Source organism: Columba livia, chromosome 21 (genome assembly GCF_036013475.1).
Source record: "Columba livia isolate bColLiv1 breed racing homer chromosome 21, bColLiv1.pat.W.v2, whole genome shotgun sequence".
NCBI lineage: Eukaryota > Metazoa > Chordata > Aves > Columbiformes > Columbidae > Columba > Columba livia.
Window position 1 is genome coordinate 1618858 of NC_088622.1, and position 15710 is coordinate 1634567.

Here is a 15710-nt window from a genome sequence, read left to right on the forward strand (position 1 = left end):
ACATGAAAGTGTTCTTCTCGATTCTCGACATCGTTCCTATAACATCTGGGTTTAATTTTACAAATGATTTTTATAGCTTTGCCTGATTAAAGAACCTGTCACAATATGAACATTAAAATACTTTACACAGCTGTGGTTGATAGCAGACATTCTTGCTGTGTGGATCAGTAAGAATTTGAGACTAACAAAAATAATTAGAGTCTTGATGCATGTATTAACAGCTGTGCTTCAGCGCCATCGGAGTTTCTGTTGATGTGCCCGTTTGGGTGCCCGATCCCAACGTTGATTTGAAGATCTGTATGTATGACCGACTTTATCAGGACTGCATTGTCGTTCACAGCAGGTGAGCTCCCCTTTCTTCAGCAGCCGCCTTCTGCAGCGGAGAATGAGATCTTAAGTCACTGGGTGGTGTCCGGAGGTTCTGTTGTGCCAGACCCACCTCATCACAGGAAGCTGGAGAACAGGTTGGTTTCTTCCTTGGCATCTCAGGAGAACATCCTGGTTACAAGCCCTCCGAGTTCCACACTGCTGTGGAAGCTGGACTCGGGTGTCCTGCTATCCCAGATTCCCCACAGCAGCCGTAACTCTGAAGTGTCTGGTTAATTCTCGCCTTTCTGCTCCAGCAAGATTCTCAGCTATTGTATCTTTGATTGAAGTCCATGATGTAGACACCAGCCTCATGCCAACTGTTCTTTATAGAGAATGTCAATCACCAGTCTGTCCAGACTTGGGATATGATGCTGGATGAGTCATGTCAGTTCTTTTGCATTTGCCATAAAATGGGAAGGGTACAACTTTTCCTGACCTGTAAAGCCTTAAGCACTGCCCTGGGAGAGATGCCTTGTAAGTACACAGATAGTCACCAAACAGCAGTTTACAGGAGAAACAATGTCTGGGTGTTTCTGTAGTCAAGTCAGTAATGTCTGAAGACCAGTTCTGCTTGCACTGTAACATAAAGATAATATTTCAGCTCATTGGGTCCCTGAGACTTCATGCAATTAGAGAGTGGTTACATGAACTCGTAATTGTCTTCAGGTGCTGGGTGTCATTCCTCTACCTAATGCAGTCACTACTGAATGCTTAGTTTAACGATTTGCATTTCTTAGTTTCTATTTAAATAGGATTGGGGTGGGTTTGTGGGAGGGTGGGGGAGAGATTGGTTCTGTAGCAGGCATCCATCCTAAACCTCTTACCAGAATTACAGACTGCAGAGATTCTTCACAGTTGGAAAGAAATGAGTAAAGCTGTTATCTCAGAAATTCAGCTTACCGATATGACAAGCACAAGTTGTTATGTAAGTGATTTCACTTGGTCTAGATAACCCAGGGATAAAACTTAGAAGTATAGAAGCAGAATAACTCTCCTAATGCAAACTTAAGATTTCAAGGGGATCCCAAAGATAGAAGCTGTCAAATTGCTTAGGGCAAAACTTCTTAACTGAGGGAAAAATCCTGCTGATCCCTTGCCGTGTTTCACTAAACTAAGAGCACTTAATATCTTGTATACTGTCCTTAGTAACCTGGCAAATTGAGTCTTTGATTTATCACCCAATTCTACATAGTTAGGAAAAATGGTGTTTATCTTACAGTCATTTCTGCTGAAACTCAAACTCTTGCATGTGCAGGAATACGACGTCACAACCTTTTATCCTGCAAAACTAGTCGGATTTCATCATTTGGCTGTGGTGCCTGAGAAGTTTCTTCCTCTAGTAGCTACCGAAATTTTTCTGTAGCGTGTATCAGAAAGAGGGTTCCCCATTGTTACACAGTACGCGTCAAACCACTTCTCAAACAGAACTAATTTAAGCTGCTGAAAATAGCTATAAGTTACTCTCAGACAAGAACAATTTCTTGTGTTAGTCTAGCAAGGAGCTGAATTTTAATTGCAATAGTGACAAACCAGGGAAAGGTAGGCTATAGCAGAGATCAAATCTTCCAGTTAGTTAGATAACTCTGGCATTAAGTGCTCAGCAAGCTCCCTAGAATTGCAAAATGTTAGTTAATACTGGTTTGGTTTTGTTGTCTTCTGGTCACATAGAACACAGTAACCAGGAGGCATAAATAAGCAGCATAAAGGGTGAAAGTGTCTTCTCAGAATCCTGTCCAATATAAATCACTTTGAAAAGTAATTTCTTTGGCAGGTTATAATCTGCAGTGATTTAATGAAGTAGTACATAGCTCTCTGAGACTGTCAACAGTCAGAAATCATTGCCGGCTCCCAGCAGCACATGCCATGGCTGTTGATTTAGAGCAGACCATCTGGACTGACAGCTTGTAAACCAGTCCAAGAGAGGGAAAATGACAAGCTGAAATATTTGTAAATTGCTTGGCGATTTTGCACTTAGGCATGAAATTCCAAAGCAGGGTATGGTCTGTGGCTATCGCTGTGTTATAACACGGCCAGAATACAGTAAACATGGAGATGTTCCCTTGCTTCCCATGTGCCGTCCACAGGGCAAACTGATCAGCAGTTCTAGCAGAGGAACTGGCGGAGCCAGCTCAGCCACGCTGTGACTTCTCACCCCGTGGAACCTCTGCTCTTGAAGAAGTTACAAGAGATCTGTGAATTCACAATTGTTTCAAATAAATCACTGTAGTTTTGGGGAGAAATGCAAAAGCAGCAGCGCTCTGTGTGTTTATGGTGTAGACAGCATCCCATTTGCCCTGTTTGAGGATTTTTTTCCTGCCTATACAGGCTTAGTTTTATATTGAAGGTTTTGAGAATTATGATGATGATGAGGATGAATGGGATTCACAGACTGGGTACGTGTTGATGTTTTAGGTGCATTATGCTCTTTCAGGTTCGTTCTTTAGATTCTTCTGAGTGGGGCATTAAGTGCTTGTCAAGCAGCATCTGGGTCTCCTTGGCCCCACTGAGGGGTCTTCAGTTTTGTTTCTCAGACAGAATAACAGGTTCCTATTTGCATCCCACCTCCAATTATTACGTAACCCAGACCCAGCATTACAAGACTGCTACTCCTTTTCCATCTTGAGTGGGTTCTGTGTTGCAGCCAGGACTAATTAGGTGTCTCAAACATTATGTGAGTCATTCCTATTGATTCAGATAGTGGGAATGCATGTTAGGAACAAATAATTAGCTGATATTTCACAATAATTTGGCTTTGACTTTCCCCTGACCTGACTTACCACTATGCTGTGCTTTGATAATTATGTTCTGATCAGCTGTCTATATTGCTTGAAATACAGCTGGGTTTACTTGCAGTACTTCCAAAATCTTGTTTTCTATACTTCAAAGAGAATACAACTGTGTGATTTTGCTGTAGCAGTTTTACATGTCCATCATTTTCAAAGGAAGCTTGAAATTGTTATAATCCTAAAGTAGAGAAGCAGAGGTGGGGGCTGTGGGGACCAGACTCCAAGAGCAAATGTAGCTGAGATGACGGGGTAGCCTCAAAGTCACTCAAGTATCTCTGGTCTGTTTGCAGAGCGAAAGTCTTGTTGCGTTTGAAATTTGAAGTATGCAAAGAATTGAGTAAGCACATGGAGCTGCTTCCGAAAACAGGTTACGTTCAAGCTCAGTCATCCTTCAGCGTGCAATTGAAGTTTCTGCCCAGGTAACCCACCAACATGAACCTTTTCGGCGTTTGTGACGATATCTGCAGGAGGCTGTCGGTGGAAAACCTGAGCAGGTTCCAGTTTTTTCTTCCTTCACCCTGCAGCAGGCTGGACCTCACGCTGCTGGTGTCACTGCAGCTCTAGTCTCCCCCTTCTCTGCCCCTTACAAGTTGCCAGATGCTCCAGGAGGAAATGAACTTGGATCAGGTACCTGGGAGGAAATGTCTCCCCGTGGTGGCAGCAGCAGTGTGACAATGCGAGCGGCTGCGTTCCCGGTAGGCTGCTCCCGCTGCTGCGGGGGAGCCATTCTCATACACCAGAGGGTATCTAGGCCAGGTGGCTGCTTCATGGATCACTGCTTAAATAATTTCTGGACGTGAGCTCCTGTGTTTGCTAATTAAAGTAAGAATGGTTGGGCTTCCTGTTCATCTCTTTCCTTCCCATGTACATTTTTCTCCAAAATATGAATGTATTGATCTGAAATTTCATGTGGCATTTTATATAATATTTTCTAAGATCCTAAAAGTCTTACCCCAGCAAGTTTGTCTTCATCATTTCATGACACATCTACCTGTACAAACGTAACTCAGTTGTTGGAAAGAAAGAATTCCAGTTTTTAAAAACTTAAATTCAAGAGCTCTTTCTGACCAGCGTTAGTTTTATTTACCTTGTCATTGCCATCCTAAAGAATTTAGCAGGATGTTTCTTTTCAAATATAAATAAAATTACATAGATCTTAATTCTGGTGTGCAGCCACATACTCCAGCAGCTTTTGCACTGGTTGTTGCTGTAAACCTGCTGCTTTTTCCATACAGGGTATCTAGTCCTCTTGATGCAAGCACATTTGGGTTTTCACTGGTGTGCTTGGCACCTCTGGATTCCAGATTGAGAGTCTAATCACTGATTTTGAAATTTTCACCAGGTTAATGTTCAAGGAACTGGAAGTATTTACAGTTCTCCCAACATCTCAAATCCTATCAGATTACAACAACAGTAACCATTATTATGATGTCTTTCAGTTCCTAAACTTCAGCCGCTGTAAAGCACTGTTACTGAGTGGATAGAAGCATAGCTTGGATTTAGGACCTTAATCTTCCTTTGAAAAATGGGGAAGCTTCAGAAAGGAGATTTGATAAGATTATGGCATTTCTGACACACAAAATAAGTATCTGGCCATTTCAGTATATGGGTCAGTTTTAAAAGGCCTGACACGTGGGGGACAGAGAAAGATGAGCTTGCTGCCAGCTGATGTGAAGCACTGAGCTGGTGACACATTGCTGTAAATGCCTCCTCATTGACTTAGTATCGCAAGCTATATTAACAGCTATATTACAAGAAACATAAAAGTTAAAAAATGATGCGTTCAGCAATACAAAGCAAACAGAGAGATGCCTGAAGGCTTGGGAAGCTCTCCTGAGGATTCTGTGCGCGCTGAAAGCCTTGATCAGATGTTACAATCCTCACAACTTTCTGGGTGTTTGAAGGAGACGTTTTCTGCTTATTTGAGGGCAAGTTCTCTAATCTGCTGACTGTCAGAATTCCCAAATACCACGTCTTTTAATTTTTCTGCATTTGGAACTAGTCCTGCAGATGCTGGCAGTCTAAATCTGATTTGTCTTTTATGCTTCTCTTTAATTGCTTTTAAGCATGAAGATGCTGTTTTCAGAGCACTAGTTGAAGGACTTCAGTATCTTTTCCCCAAGGCGTAACAGCTAATTTAGAGTCCCTCACTGTGTATGTACAGTTACAATTTTTCCCCTCTGGATTATTTTGTAATCCATTGATTTCTTCTGCTGTTCTAATGTCCTGTGACAAAGTGAAAGCTGATACTTGATTCCTGCCTTGTATTTAACTCCGGTTCCTATCTTTAAACAAGTCAGCAATACCTTTGAAGATCACCTTCGAAAGTCACAGTTCAGACTTGCAAAATAACCACACCAGGATTTCAGATCATGATGGTGACCAAGCGGGTGCTAATTATTCATTAACTATTCTTTAACAAAAAATTGCACGTAATTCCAGTACTGGTAGGAACATTATCACTGTGGAGACCTGAGAAGAGGAAGAAATTCACTCCGGTGCTGTGAGACCCAATAAATATACAAGCAGAGCTAAAAGTGCCGGAACTTTTGTATTGCCTTGGCTTGAAGCTCTGAAATTCAGCTTGTGATAGCAAGATGCTTCAGGTACAGAAAACCCACATATTTCTTATAGGTTACTAATCTGGTAAATAATCAGACACTGTTGGTCTCCAGGTTTGTTTCACTTTGTGCTTTGTGATACAAATGGTTCTGCCTCAGACTGGCTGGTAATTAACTGACATCAGCGTCAAAAGGAAACGATTGCCTGCGTTGGGTTGGTTATGTGCCGTGGTTGCAGCAAAGATGCATCTATCTGCATGCGTATATTCTAAAGTAAGCTTTAAATGTGTTGGAATTTAAATGACTAGATGGCATTTTAAAAACGAATAAATGGATGCAGACACTTCTGTATTTTTTATATTTTTAGGCACTCTCTTCCTGAAGACGCAGGGAGCTACTTCAATGCAGAGACACGAGTTCTGGAAGCTCCAGTGACAATACTGCTTGTGGATAAGGTTGGTGACTTTCTTATGCTGGTTGTCAGACTGACAAGAGCTGTAAATTAACTTAGTGAACGTTCACTTCTTGATACCTAATCTTAGATAGTTCTTTACTAGTTGAAGGCCTATGCTAATCATAAAATGTGCTTAAAGTTATAATACAGATAGTTTCTTCTTGTCAGCATATTTACAGGTTTTTATCCTGTGCTCTTGCGTTTGTTTCAGGCTAAAAAAGTTAATCTTACTGTCCATGCAATTGTTACTACTTCTGATTTGGAGATCAGTCCAGCACAAATCAATTTTGGATACTGCACGATCTATGAAGCTGTGCAGGCAAATGTGATGCTCACAAACAAATCCATCTTGCCACAAGAGTTTGGATTTGTGGGACTTCCAGAGGTATGTGCTTATCCCCACACACACCTCTCCTTGTAGCAAAATATACTTCATTATGGAAACATGTTTCAATGGGGAAGAGATTCTGCTGAAGTCTGAGTTAATGGATTAGATGCCTTTCAAGTTACTTCGAGATGAGCAAAATGCGTGTCAGTCAGACACCAGTCACCGAGTCACATGAAAGCTGCTCACTACATTTCTGGTTTCCTGACATTTGTACATTTAGTAACAAATCTTCTTATCTTACCAGCAAAGTCTTATTTTAATTTAAGTAATAATTTGATGACTAAGAACTTCTTAATTTAATAACAATTATTTATTCTCCTGCCATTTTGAAGTTTGTTGAAATTCAGCCCAATGATGGATTTGGAATTCTTCTTCCCCTTGAGAGCCTGACGCTGGACATAATCTTTAAAGCTAACAAGGCAAAAGAGTACAGCTTCGAACTGACCTGCAAGTCCGAGATTAACAGGTATGTTAAAACACTGAGCTCATTCAGAAATTAAATCCCTGCCTGCTCTGAAGAAGTAAGGCTAGGACAAAACGTGGGGCAGGTAGGGGTTCTCCAGCTGACAGGTGTTGCTCAATGCCTGTTAGTATCGCACTTCACTTCCACATCTGTCTGTGCTGAGATGACTTTTCCTGTCCCACCTGAACCGTGTCCTTGTCACATATCCAAGCTTCAAGTTTGCCCCAGGTTGTCTTAACCTGCGATGTTCCGCTTGCTTTTTCAGCAGAATTACTGAAGGCTTTTTTTAAATGCTTCATACGTTAAGCTAATGCTACTAAAATAATGATGGCATAAACTTTGATTTGACTGGATGTATTTCCAGAAGTTCACAGAGGAAGAATTCAAGTAGGGACTTTAGCCAATTGTGCATTAAAAATAGATAGTATTATTGTTCATCTTTAGGCAAAATTCCCATTGCAGGCTTGAAATTTTGCTTAAATAGGGACTACAGGATTAGTTCCCTATTTTCCAGGCTGATTAAGAGACTATTTTATGCTGAGACAATTTATCATGTGTTTATTTTTAGACAATTCAAGCTGTCGTGCAAAGCAGTTGGAGTCCACCCACCTCTTGAATTGTCTCATTCCTTGGTTCAGTTTGCTGCAACAGCTTTAAACGCTGTGTCTACAGCAACACTCTATGTGTTGAATTCCCACGTGAGCGTCAACCCCTTCACTCGTGCGGTCCCCAGGATTGGCAGTGGGGACGTTGCCCCCGTTGGACCCGCTTCATTTGAATTCCACGTGCCAGAAGACTGTCCAGTGACAATTGCGCCTTCTGTTGGAACCGTGTTGCCTGGGGAGGTAAATTCACAGAATCTCAGAATCCCAGAATGTCAGGGGTTGGAAGGGACCTGGAAAGCTCATCCAGTGCAATCCCCCCATGGAGCAGGAACACCCAGATGAGGTTACACAGGAAGGTGTCCAGGCGGGTTGGAATGTCTGCAGAGAAGGAGACTCCACAACCCCCCTGGGCAGCCTGGGCCAGGCTCTGCCACCCTCACTGAGAAGAAGTTTCTTCTAAATTTAAGTGGAACCTCTTGTGTTCCAGTTTGAACCCATTACCCCTTGTCCTGTCACTGGCTGTCACCGAGAAGAGCCTGGCTCCATCCTCCTGACACTCACCCTTTAGATATCTGTAAACATGAATGAGTCCCCCCTCAGTCTCCTCTTGTCCAGCTCCCTCAGCCTTTCCTCACACGGGAGATGCTCCACTCCCTTCAGCATCTTCATTGCAGTTCTGCTTGCTATCCTGCTCCTGCCACATGAGATTCTGAACTCCACCATCTCATGGTCACTGCAACAATTCACTGTAAATGTCAAGTGTTCTGCCAGATCTTTTGATTATCTACATCCCTACAAATGCCGTCACTTGTAGATGAAGCTCAAAACGTAAATTATTGTTAGAATAGCTGGAATGTTTTGTGTTGTTTGAAATAATGTTTTAAATCGGATGTGGGAAGTTAACCATCAAATCTGGCTTATGCTTTATGGGAGTTTTCATCCTGAATGTTCTTTCCCCAGTGTTTTCATTGTGATTTATTCGAAGAATGTCTAAAGATAAAAAATATTTGCCACTGTAACATAGTGGACTTCCAAAAAAGCGGCAGGTGACCTTCTCCTCAGGAACATCTTATTCACTTGGAGAAAAGAAATTGTTTGTTGATTTTTTGCTGTCATGTATATGCTCCTATTGAGCTTTGTAGGTAAAACACATGTATGAGAGCTGAATTTTGCTTCTCCTTCTTGTGTATGCTCTCCTGCTCCCAGAAAAGCTTGATTCAAGTGTCCTTCAGACCAACATTGTCAGATCAGCTAATCAGAGAAGAGGCAGTTCGGAGGCTTTGCAGAGCAGCTGCGACAGAGGCAGAAATACAAGTAAGGAATGCTAAGAACCAGCACATGCTGTTGGACTGGTACTTCCAGATATTTGTTTCTCTGGATGGTATTTTTATCATAAAATTATGTGTGTAATAACGGAGCCCAAACTCACAGTCCATGCAAGACCTGCCTGTAAAGGATGAGAGTATGACTGTACTGTTGCACTTAATGTGGAATCTGTTCACTGAGCAATAATTGAATTTCTTGCTAACAATTTCAAATGCACTCCTAGAGGATCTCCTTGCAAATGCACCTCCTTGGTTCTGTATCCTTGGGCCAGGGACTGTGTATTTGTAAACTGGTGTCTTGATTGGATTACTGGTGATCATCCTTGGTGCATAATGTCTCTGTGTATTTGCAGAAAAGCAAGAAAGATGAAAAAAGAGAGAGAAAGAAATCGAACAGCTCCATTAGCAGACTGCAGTCTTCCAGACAGCCTGTAAGGGATGGAGACAGTTCTGAACAACCCAAATCCCAAGAGTTAAAGCCTGAGTAAGTCAGCAAAAGCACGTTGAGCGACATAGACAACATTCTTTATAAGCAGTTTAATAAATCTACTAAAACCTGTACGTAGCCAAGAAAGCAAACTGTAGAGAAGAAATAGCAAAATATGTTGCAAAGGCTGTTTCCAAAATTAGTCCTGCTTTTGAGCCACACAGCTGTACCCTCTCATGTAAGGCAAAGAATCCCTTTATGCATCAGAGGGATTGAGGACTTCAAAGAATACATCAGAAAGCGTGAGACGTGGCTGTGTGGGTAAATTCGGCTGAGCCAACAAGGGCATTATTTTAAAGAGCAACTAGAAAGCTGAGCTCAGTTACCAAAAGAAACTGCTGCTAATATACCTTTTCTAAATGGGGTTGACAGAGCTGCGCACCTTGAACCCAGCTGGAAACCCTCTGCTGGCCCGTATCCGTCATATTAATCATGGTCATCTTCAGTCCTGGAAATGTGAAATGCGTAGATAGTCATTTCACAATATGTAAATACCTCTGGGAGAATTAACGTTTATAGCCTGTGCTGTCTAGAGATTTGGATAGTTAGATGCAAAATCTGGCAGTTGAGGTCCCTCCTTTAGCATATAGTTCAACCTTTTAGAACCACACTTCTGCCTAATCTGAGGAATTTAGAAGTGTTTGAAAGCAAATATGTGCTTAAACACCAGACACTTGGCTGTACTGGATGTTAGGTATTTTTTACTAAAATATTTTTTATTAAATTAATGTATTCAACATAGGGAAATCATAGTGAGGATTTTGCAGTCTTCAGTATGACACCTATTATCTGGCTTAAGAACTTTTCTTCTCTTTTGGCAAGAACAGCAAAGCACTTGGTAGGGTGGGTCCATTACCGCACATCAAGGCAGTTGCTTGGTTTCACTGTTATGTTCAGTTTTTAAATGTATGACTAAGAAGCAGCCAACACAAATAGCGCAGTAGATATCTATTTGATATTTTTATTTTTCTTGTTTTCTCACCAAGATGATTCTTCTTTGTGGATTTTCTAGTTCTGATGCTTATATGGCAGCCCAGGCTTTCCTGATGAGGAATTTCAGTGGGAGGTTTGACAAATTCATCATCCCATGCTTTGTGGCAAGTGGACACGCTGACGAAAAGAAAGGCTCTGAAAACCTCAGCTGCAGGTATTTGCAGTTAGTTGTGTGCAATTCCTGAAAGCGGAATGGTGGGCCTCTTCATTTATTCATTTGGGGAGGAAATTTGTTTTCTGAATTTAATTACTTCATAGGTCAGTGGTAGAAACTCATGCTTACAACCCACTAGTTGGTTAAGAATAAAACACGTGAATATCAAAGCAGCTTAAATAATTGTATGAAAAACTTAAGCCTGATGTAGTTCATGTTTCCGCTTAGGCGTGCACAGGAGTCAGCCACCAAAAATGATGTACTGTTTTGTAATACCAGTTTACTGATAGCCTGTGATATGAACAGATTTCTGACAGTAGTTTTTGCTCCTGTGTGATCCAAGAGCAAATATCTGTTTACTGTCTCTCTAGCCCTTACAACACCTTGTATTTGGAGTTACACTGTCCGGCTGTAGCACCATGTGTTGTGGTCACTTCAGATAATGGAAAAAACACAGTCAATTTTGGTGATGTTACAGTAGGTATGAAATTTGAAATCAAGTTTTGAATTTTTTCTGTCTGACCTTAGTTTCTTTGAGCATAGTTTTCCATTTTCCTGTACATTGTTTGGCTGATTTTCAAAAGTCAATATAGAAATTAGCCCTGTAATAGGTACTTAGGTGGAAAATGAGGGAGCTGTAAAATGCAGACTTGATCCCAAACCATGGAATCAGGAGCTCTGCAAGTGACTGGCCAAATCTGAAAGTGGTTTTGTGAGCTTTGCCTAATGTACTAGCCATAGAAATGGAATGAATGTTTGGCTCAGGTAGGGGATGAGTAAATCAGGAAAGGCAGTGCAGGAGTGAGCACCGTGACTTATTCAAGTGTTTGCATTCCTGTCAGGCCACAGCATGAGGAAGCAAGTTACAATACAAAATATCTCCCCAGAGAAGCTGCAAGTATCCTTGTTTGGAATATGTAAGTTAATCTGCTGTTCAGTTTCTGTTTAATTTGAGCCTTAACCTGTAGGAACTGTTGGACACTAAAGCAAGAAGGAGGCAGCAGATTTCAGGCTTTCACATCTTTCAGAGGGAGGCAGGAGGTGATGTGAAAAATATATCACACGAGCCAAGGTGACCTACTGCAAAACTAACTCTGTTCTACCCTTTTAACTGGAAAAAAATCTGCATAGAGCCAAACTTGAGAAGCACTTAACCGCCTTCTAAAGAGCATAAGGTACCGACGACAAAGCCAGTTTCTGTACAGTATGACATACGTGTAAAACAGCCAACAGCTCCATTTCTGCACAGTGCTGCTCTGGATTTCTGAGTACCTTGTAAGAAGAGGATACTACACTGGCTTGGCTGGGTTGAGCTGTGTAGGATAATAGAGAAGGCACGTCCTGGATCTTAGGGCATTAATGACGCATTCCAGGCAATTGTGAAAGTGGAGTTACATAGAGATCTTATTAACTGGAAAAAGGATCTTGCAGCTATTTGAATTCTGTGGAAAAAAAATTAATTGGATTAGCCCCTTTCTCTTAGTTATTAATCTCTGAAAAATCTTATAGATTGTTGGTTTATGTGTCTTTGGTCTGAACACTTAGAATCTATTCTTCCCCTCGCCCCCATCTTTGTTTATAAACTTTTTTCCTTGAGTTGCTATTTCAGCTGGGATTCTCAGTTCTAAATCCCAGGGGTCCCTTCCTGTTGGTCAGAGCAGTCAGAATGCTTGAGCCAGGTGAAAATAAAACCCTCATCATCTCTTTTTGTCCAAATGATGACAAATGGGTGAGTAAGAGATACAACAGTAATGAGGGAAAGAGGAGGGAGGGTGAGATGTAACGGGCTGTGTAGTTACACATATTACTGACCGGGATGAGACTGTATAACATTAAAAACTTGGTTTCCTGTGCATAGCCCCTCCCAACGCTTGGATCTTTGTGCACTAAATCCAGAGGCTGGGTAGTCACGGCTCGTTTGTGGGAGGGGCGGGGGATGTTTTCTTCGGCAGATTGGCTAACGCAGCATCCTCTTGGCAGTCTTGTGAAATGCTGGACATCCGGACGGCAAAAACCAACCTCACCCTGCGCATCACTGGCCACGGGGTGATGCCGTCAACTGTTTGCTCTGTGGAAGATGTCCTCGATATGGGGTATGTCATGGCCAGAGAGAAGGTGACTTCCACATTCAAGGTAACGTCACTGGTTCATGTACTGCGAATTCCCACAGACTCAGAAACAGGCCACGATTTTGTTTGTCAATAACCAAAGCATAGTACTTGCTGCAAGACTCAAAAGGATCCTGGTCCCTGGTGTTGTGGGGTGGGTTTGACATCGCACGTTATGGGTGGCAATAACATGTTGTTTTCGGTGGCATCTGGGTGCACAGTAGTGCAGTAATGCAGTGAAATAAACTCAGCCAGTTCACAAAATATTGACAATCAATTTTCTTAATGAAAATGCTGTTGTGTAAATTAATGCCATCAGATACAGAACACTTCCACGCTGGCCCTGCGGTACTCCATACAACTAGATTCGCTTTCACCGACAAGGGACAAAGATCAGCAGAGGATTCCATCCTTTATTATGTCTTCTTCGCAAAGAACAGAGTTTGTTGGTAAATTTGTTGTGTGGGTTTTTTTCTTTTATCTTTGTCTTTTGTTAAAGACTCATGAAGTGTGAAACAGCATTACTGTATTTTGTAAGATCTACGCAACTGTCAAAACCTGGGGCATCACATCACCAAAATTAAAGACGTAATTTTGTTTCCCCAGTAGGAGCTGTACTAATTCTTTCAGTAAGGGTAGCTGTAAATTTATGCAGCCTTAGCATATATCCACAAGTGAGGAGATACTAGTGTTTGAATCTAAATAAACCACACAGTAATTGCGTATTAAAAATGATACTTAGGGATGTCCATCTCTGTAAAAACACTTTAGAATGTAGGAAGGGTTTGGTGATGCTACTTCAGTTCCTCTAGAGATGAATGTGTTAAATAGATAGAAATACCAGATAAATCCATCTAACGCCCTGTTTTGCTGAAAAAAATATATCAGGTCTTATTTATTTGCTGTTCCAACAAAAATTAAATGGGTTTAAAATATATGAAGAAGTAAACAGGACCTGTCCTCCTGTCTTATTTGTATCCTCATTTTTACCAGGAACGCAGAACTATAACGGCTTAAGTGTGTTCAGCATCTTTCCAACAGAAGGAGAAATTGTTGCTGGGAAGAGTCAGGATTTCACTGTTACTTTCAGTCCTGATCATGAAAGTCTGTACTATTCTGACCGTCTCCGGTTTGTGCTCTTTGGCAAGGTGAGACAATCAAGATACCTGGATTATGAAATCAAAGTCTAAATATGACCTACAGTGATTTTTAACAGCGTGGGGTTTAGTCGGAGTTTCAAGTAATTATATCTAGTGCACAGTGTTTGTAGGCAGAAATACTATCTTTGAGACTGATGTAGGTAGGAGATGGCAGGCTTGGGGCCCACTGGCTTTTCAGGTTTTAAATATTCACTTATTAATTCAGAACAGCGTGAGGAAGGAGGTTTCCATCTGTAGAGCAGCCGTTGAGCTCAGAGGGAGTCCAAGTCAGGACACAGGCTGGCAGCACAGCAGATGGCCTTGTGCGCCTTCCAAAAGAGCCTGACCAAAAGTTAATGAAGAGTGCCAGCTAATGACCGTCAGCGGGCACTGCAGACACCCCCAGAAACCGGGAGTGAGCAGAGGTGCTCTTTGTCTCCTTGCAGGTTTTGTATCTCCTGCCTTGGGAATTGTGGTTAAGAATGCAAATCAGAGTACGCTGAAGATGGAGACTGGTCCTAGATCACAAACTTTAGCCAAATTTGTTGGCAGATAAGTTTTGCCTTTTGTAGTGGCTTCAGTATAAACGGTTTGTCTAATCCGCTCCTAAGGCACATTGTCCAAGAATGAAAGGTGGTTTAAACCAGGACAAGGGGAAGATGCAGGATTCTGGCAATTAGAGGACAGGGCCTCTTGGCATTTATATAGGCAGATGATGTAATAATTTCTATGTCACTGATGCTGTTGTGTCAGTATTCAGTTCTTAAGCTGTAACCTGCCTTTGAAACGTTCTTGTCCCGCACAGCAAACAGCCCATGTGCTTCGCCTGAAGGGTGCAGCGAGAGACCGGCCGATGTTCGTGGAAGGGGGAGTTCCTCTTGATGTGCCCGTCGAGTCCCTGGCTGTAATAGCACCCACGTCGTCGCAGGACACACTAAAAGAAGGTAAAGTTCTACCACTTACAGTTCACTGCAAACCAGCAAGTGATAAGACATGGACATGTTCCTCATCCTTTAAGAAAAAGTAACTTTCCCAGAATCAGAACAAATAAGTATCATGGTACAGCCTGTATTTGTAACGCACACACAGAAAAAAAGCAGGAAACTTTCTCTTAAGACTTTATCTTAATTTTAATGCAGTTGTAGCTTAATGCTGATCTTCATCTTTGCAACTTATCTTGCAAAAAGTTATTGTAATTTAATATTACTATGAAGTATTCAGATGTATTTGCTTTCTGCCACTTCTCTGACTTGCATTAAAAGTTTATAAAATTATTTCCTATATAATAGCATATCCTGGACTCTCCTGATTGCACTGTTATGAAACAGACGCACTTTCAGAGGTTTGATTTATCCTTCCTTAATGTCTCTGAACACAGATCCTGTCCAGAGAAGGTACATAAGCATCTTCTAGTGCCTGAGCTATAAATAAATACAAGCACATACACAAGGAGGAATATGGTACACACAATGTATGTGCCATGGGCTTAGAAAATGAGCATGAAACTTGATAAACAATTACAGTTTGCAGTTGTAAATGATGCAAAATGTCCTTTTGCTGGACTCTTCACTAACTCTGTGAGAAGGATCTCCTTCTTTAAGCCAACTCATGAATCTGCCGCATCATCACTTTGTTTTGAACTATCCTGGTGTAATCTGTGCTTGTTCCAAACTGATCATCACTCAGTTTTGACTGTCTCCAAGTTTACTTGCTTCATATTTGTTTAGAGCTACAAGGACCAGTGAAGTCCATTCTCCTTGTTCTGGAGTACATGGATGGAGAGGGTCCTGCAGAGCCAGCAACGACAGAACTAAAAGTTGGAGCCATCCAGACAGCTCAGTTTGCTTCGAAGAAGGTGAAGAAAATAAGTGCAGCTTT

The 15710-nt window shown here is 41.6% G+C and overlaps 1 protein-coding gene across 4 annotated transcripts in view; it reads left to right on the plus strand.

The window, feature by feature from the left end:
* CFAP74 (cilia and flagella associated protein 74) overlaps positions 1-15710 on the plus strand; it is a 36000-nt gene that overhangs the window by 18089 nt on the left and 2201 nt on the right. For all 4 annotated transcript variants that reach the window (XM_065037364.1, XM_065037362.1, XM_065037365.1 and 1 more), the window contains 17 exons: positions 222-343; positions 3446-3574; positions 6084-6171; positions 6382-6555; positions 6891-7024; positions 7590-7866; positions 8833-8940; positions 9305-9435; positions 10451-10585; positions 10957-11066; positions 11428-11483; positions 12195-12314; positions 12566-12718; positions 13013-13142; positions 13687-13841; positions 14638-14776; positions 15560-15687. In XM_065037364.1, coding sequence (XP_064893436.1) covers positions 222-343; positions 3446-3574; positions 6084-6171; positions 6382-6555; positions 6891-7024; positions 7590-7866; positions 8833-8940; positions 9305-9435; positions 10451-10585; positions 10957-11066; positions 11428-11483; positions 12195-12314; positions 12566-12718; positions 13013-13142; positions 13687-13841; positions 14638-14776; positions 15560-15687 — 2289 coding nt within the window. The remainder of the gene's footprint in view (positions 1-221; positions 344-3445; positions 3575-6083; positions 6172-6381; positions 6556-6890; positions 7025-7589; positions 7867-8832; positions 8941-9304; positions 9436-10450; positions 10586-10956; positions 11067-11427; positions 11484-12194; positions 12315-12565; positions 12719-13012; positions 13143-13686; positions 13842-14637; positions 14777-15559; positions 15688-15710) is intronic.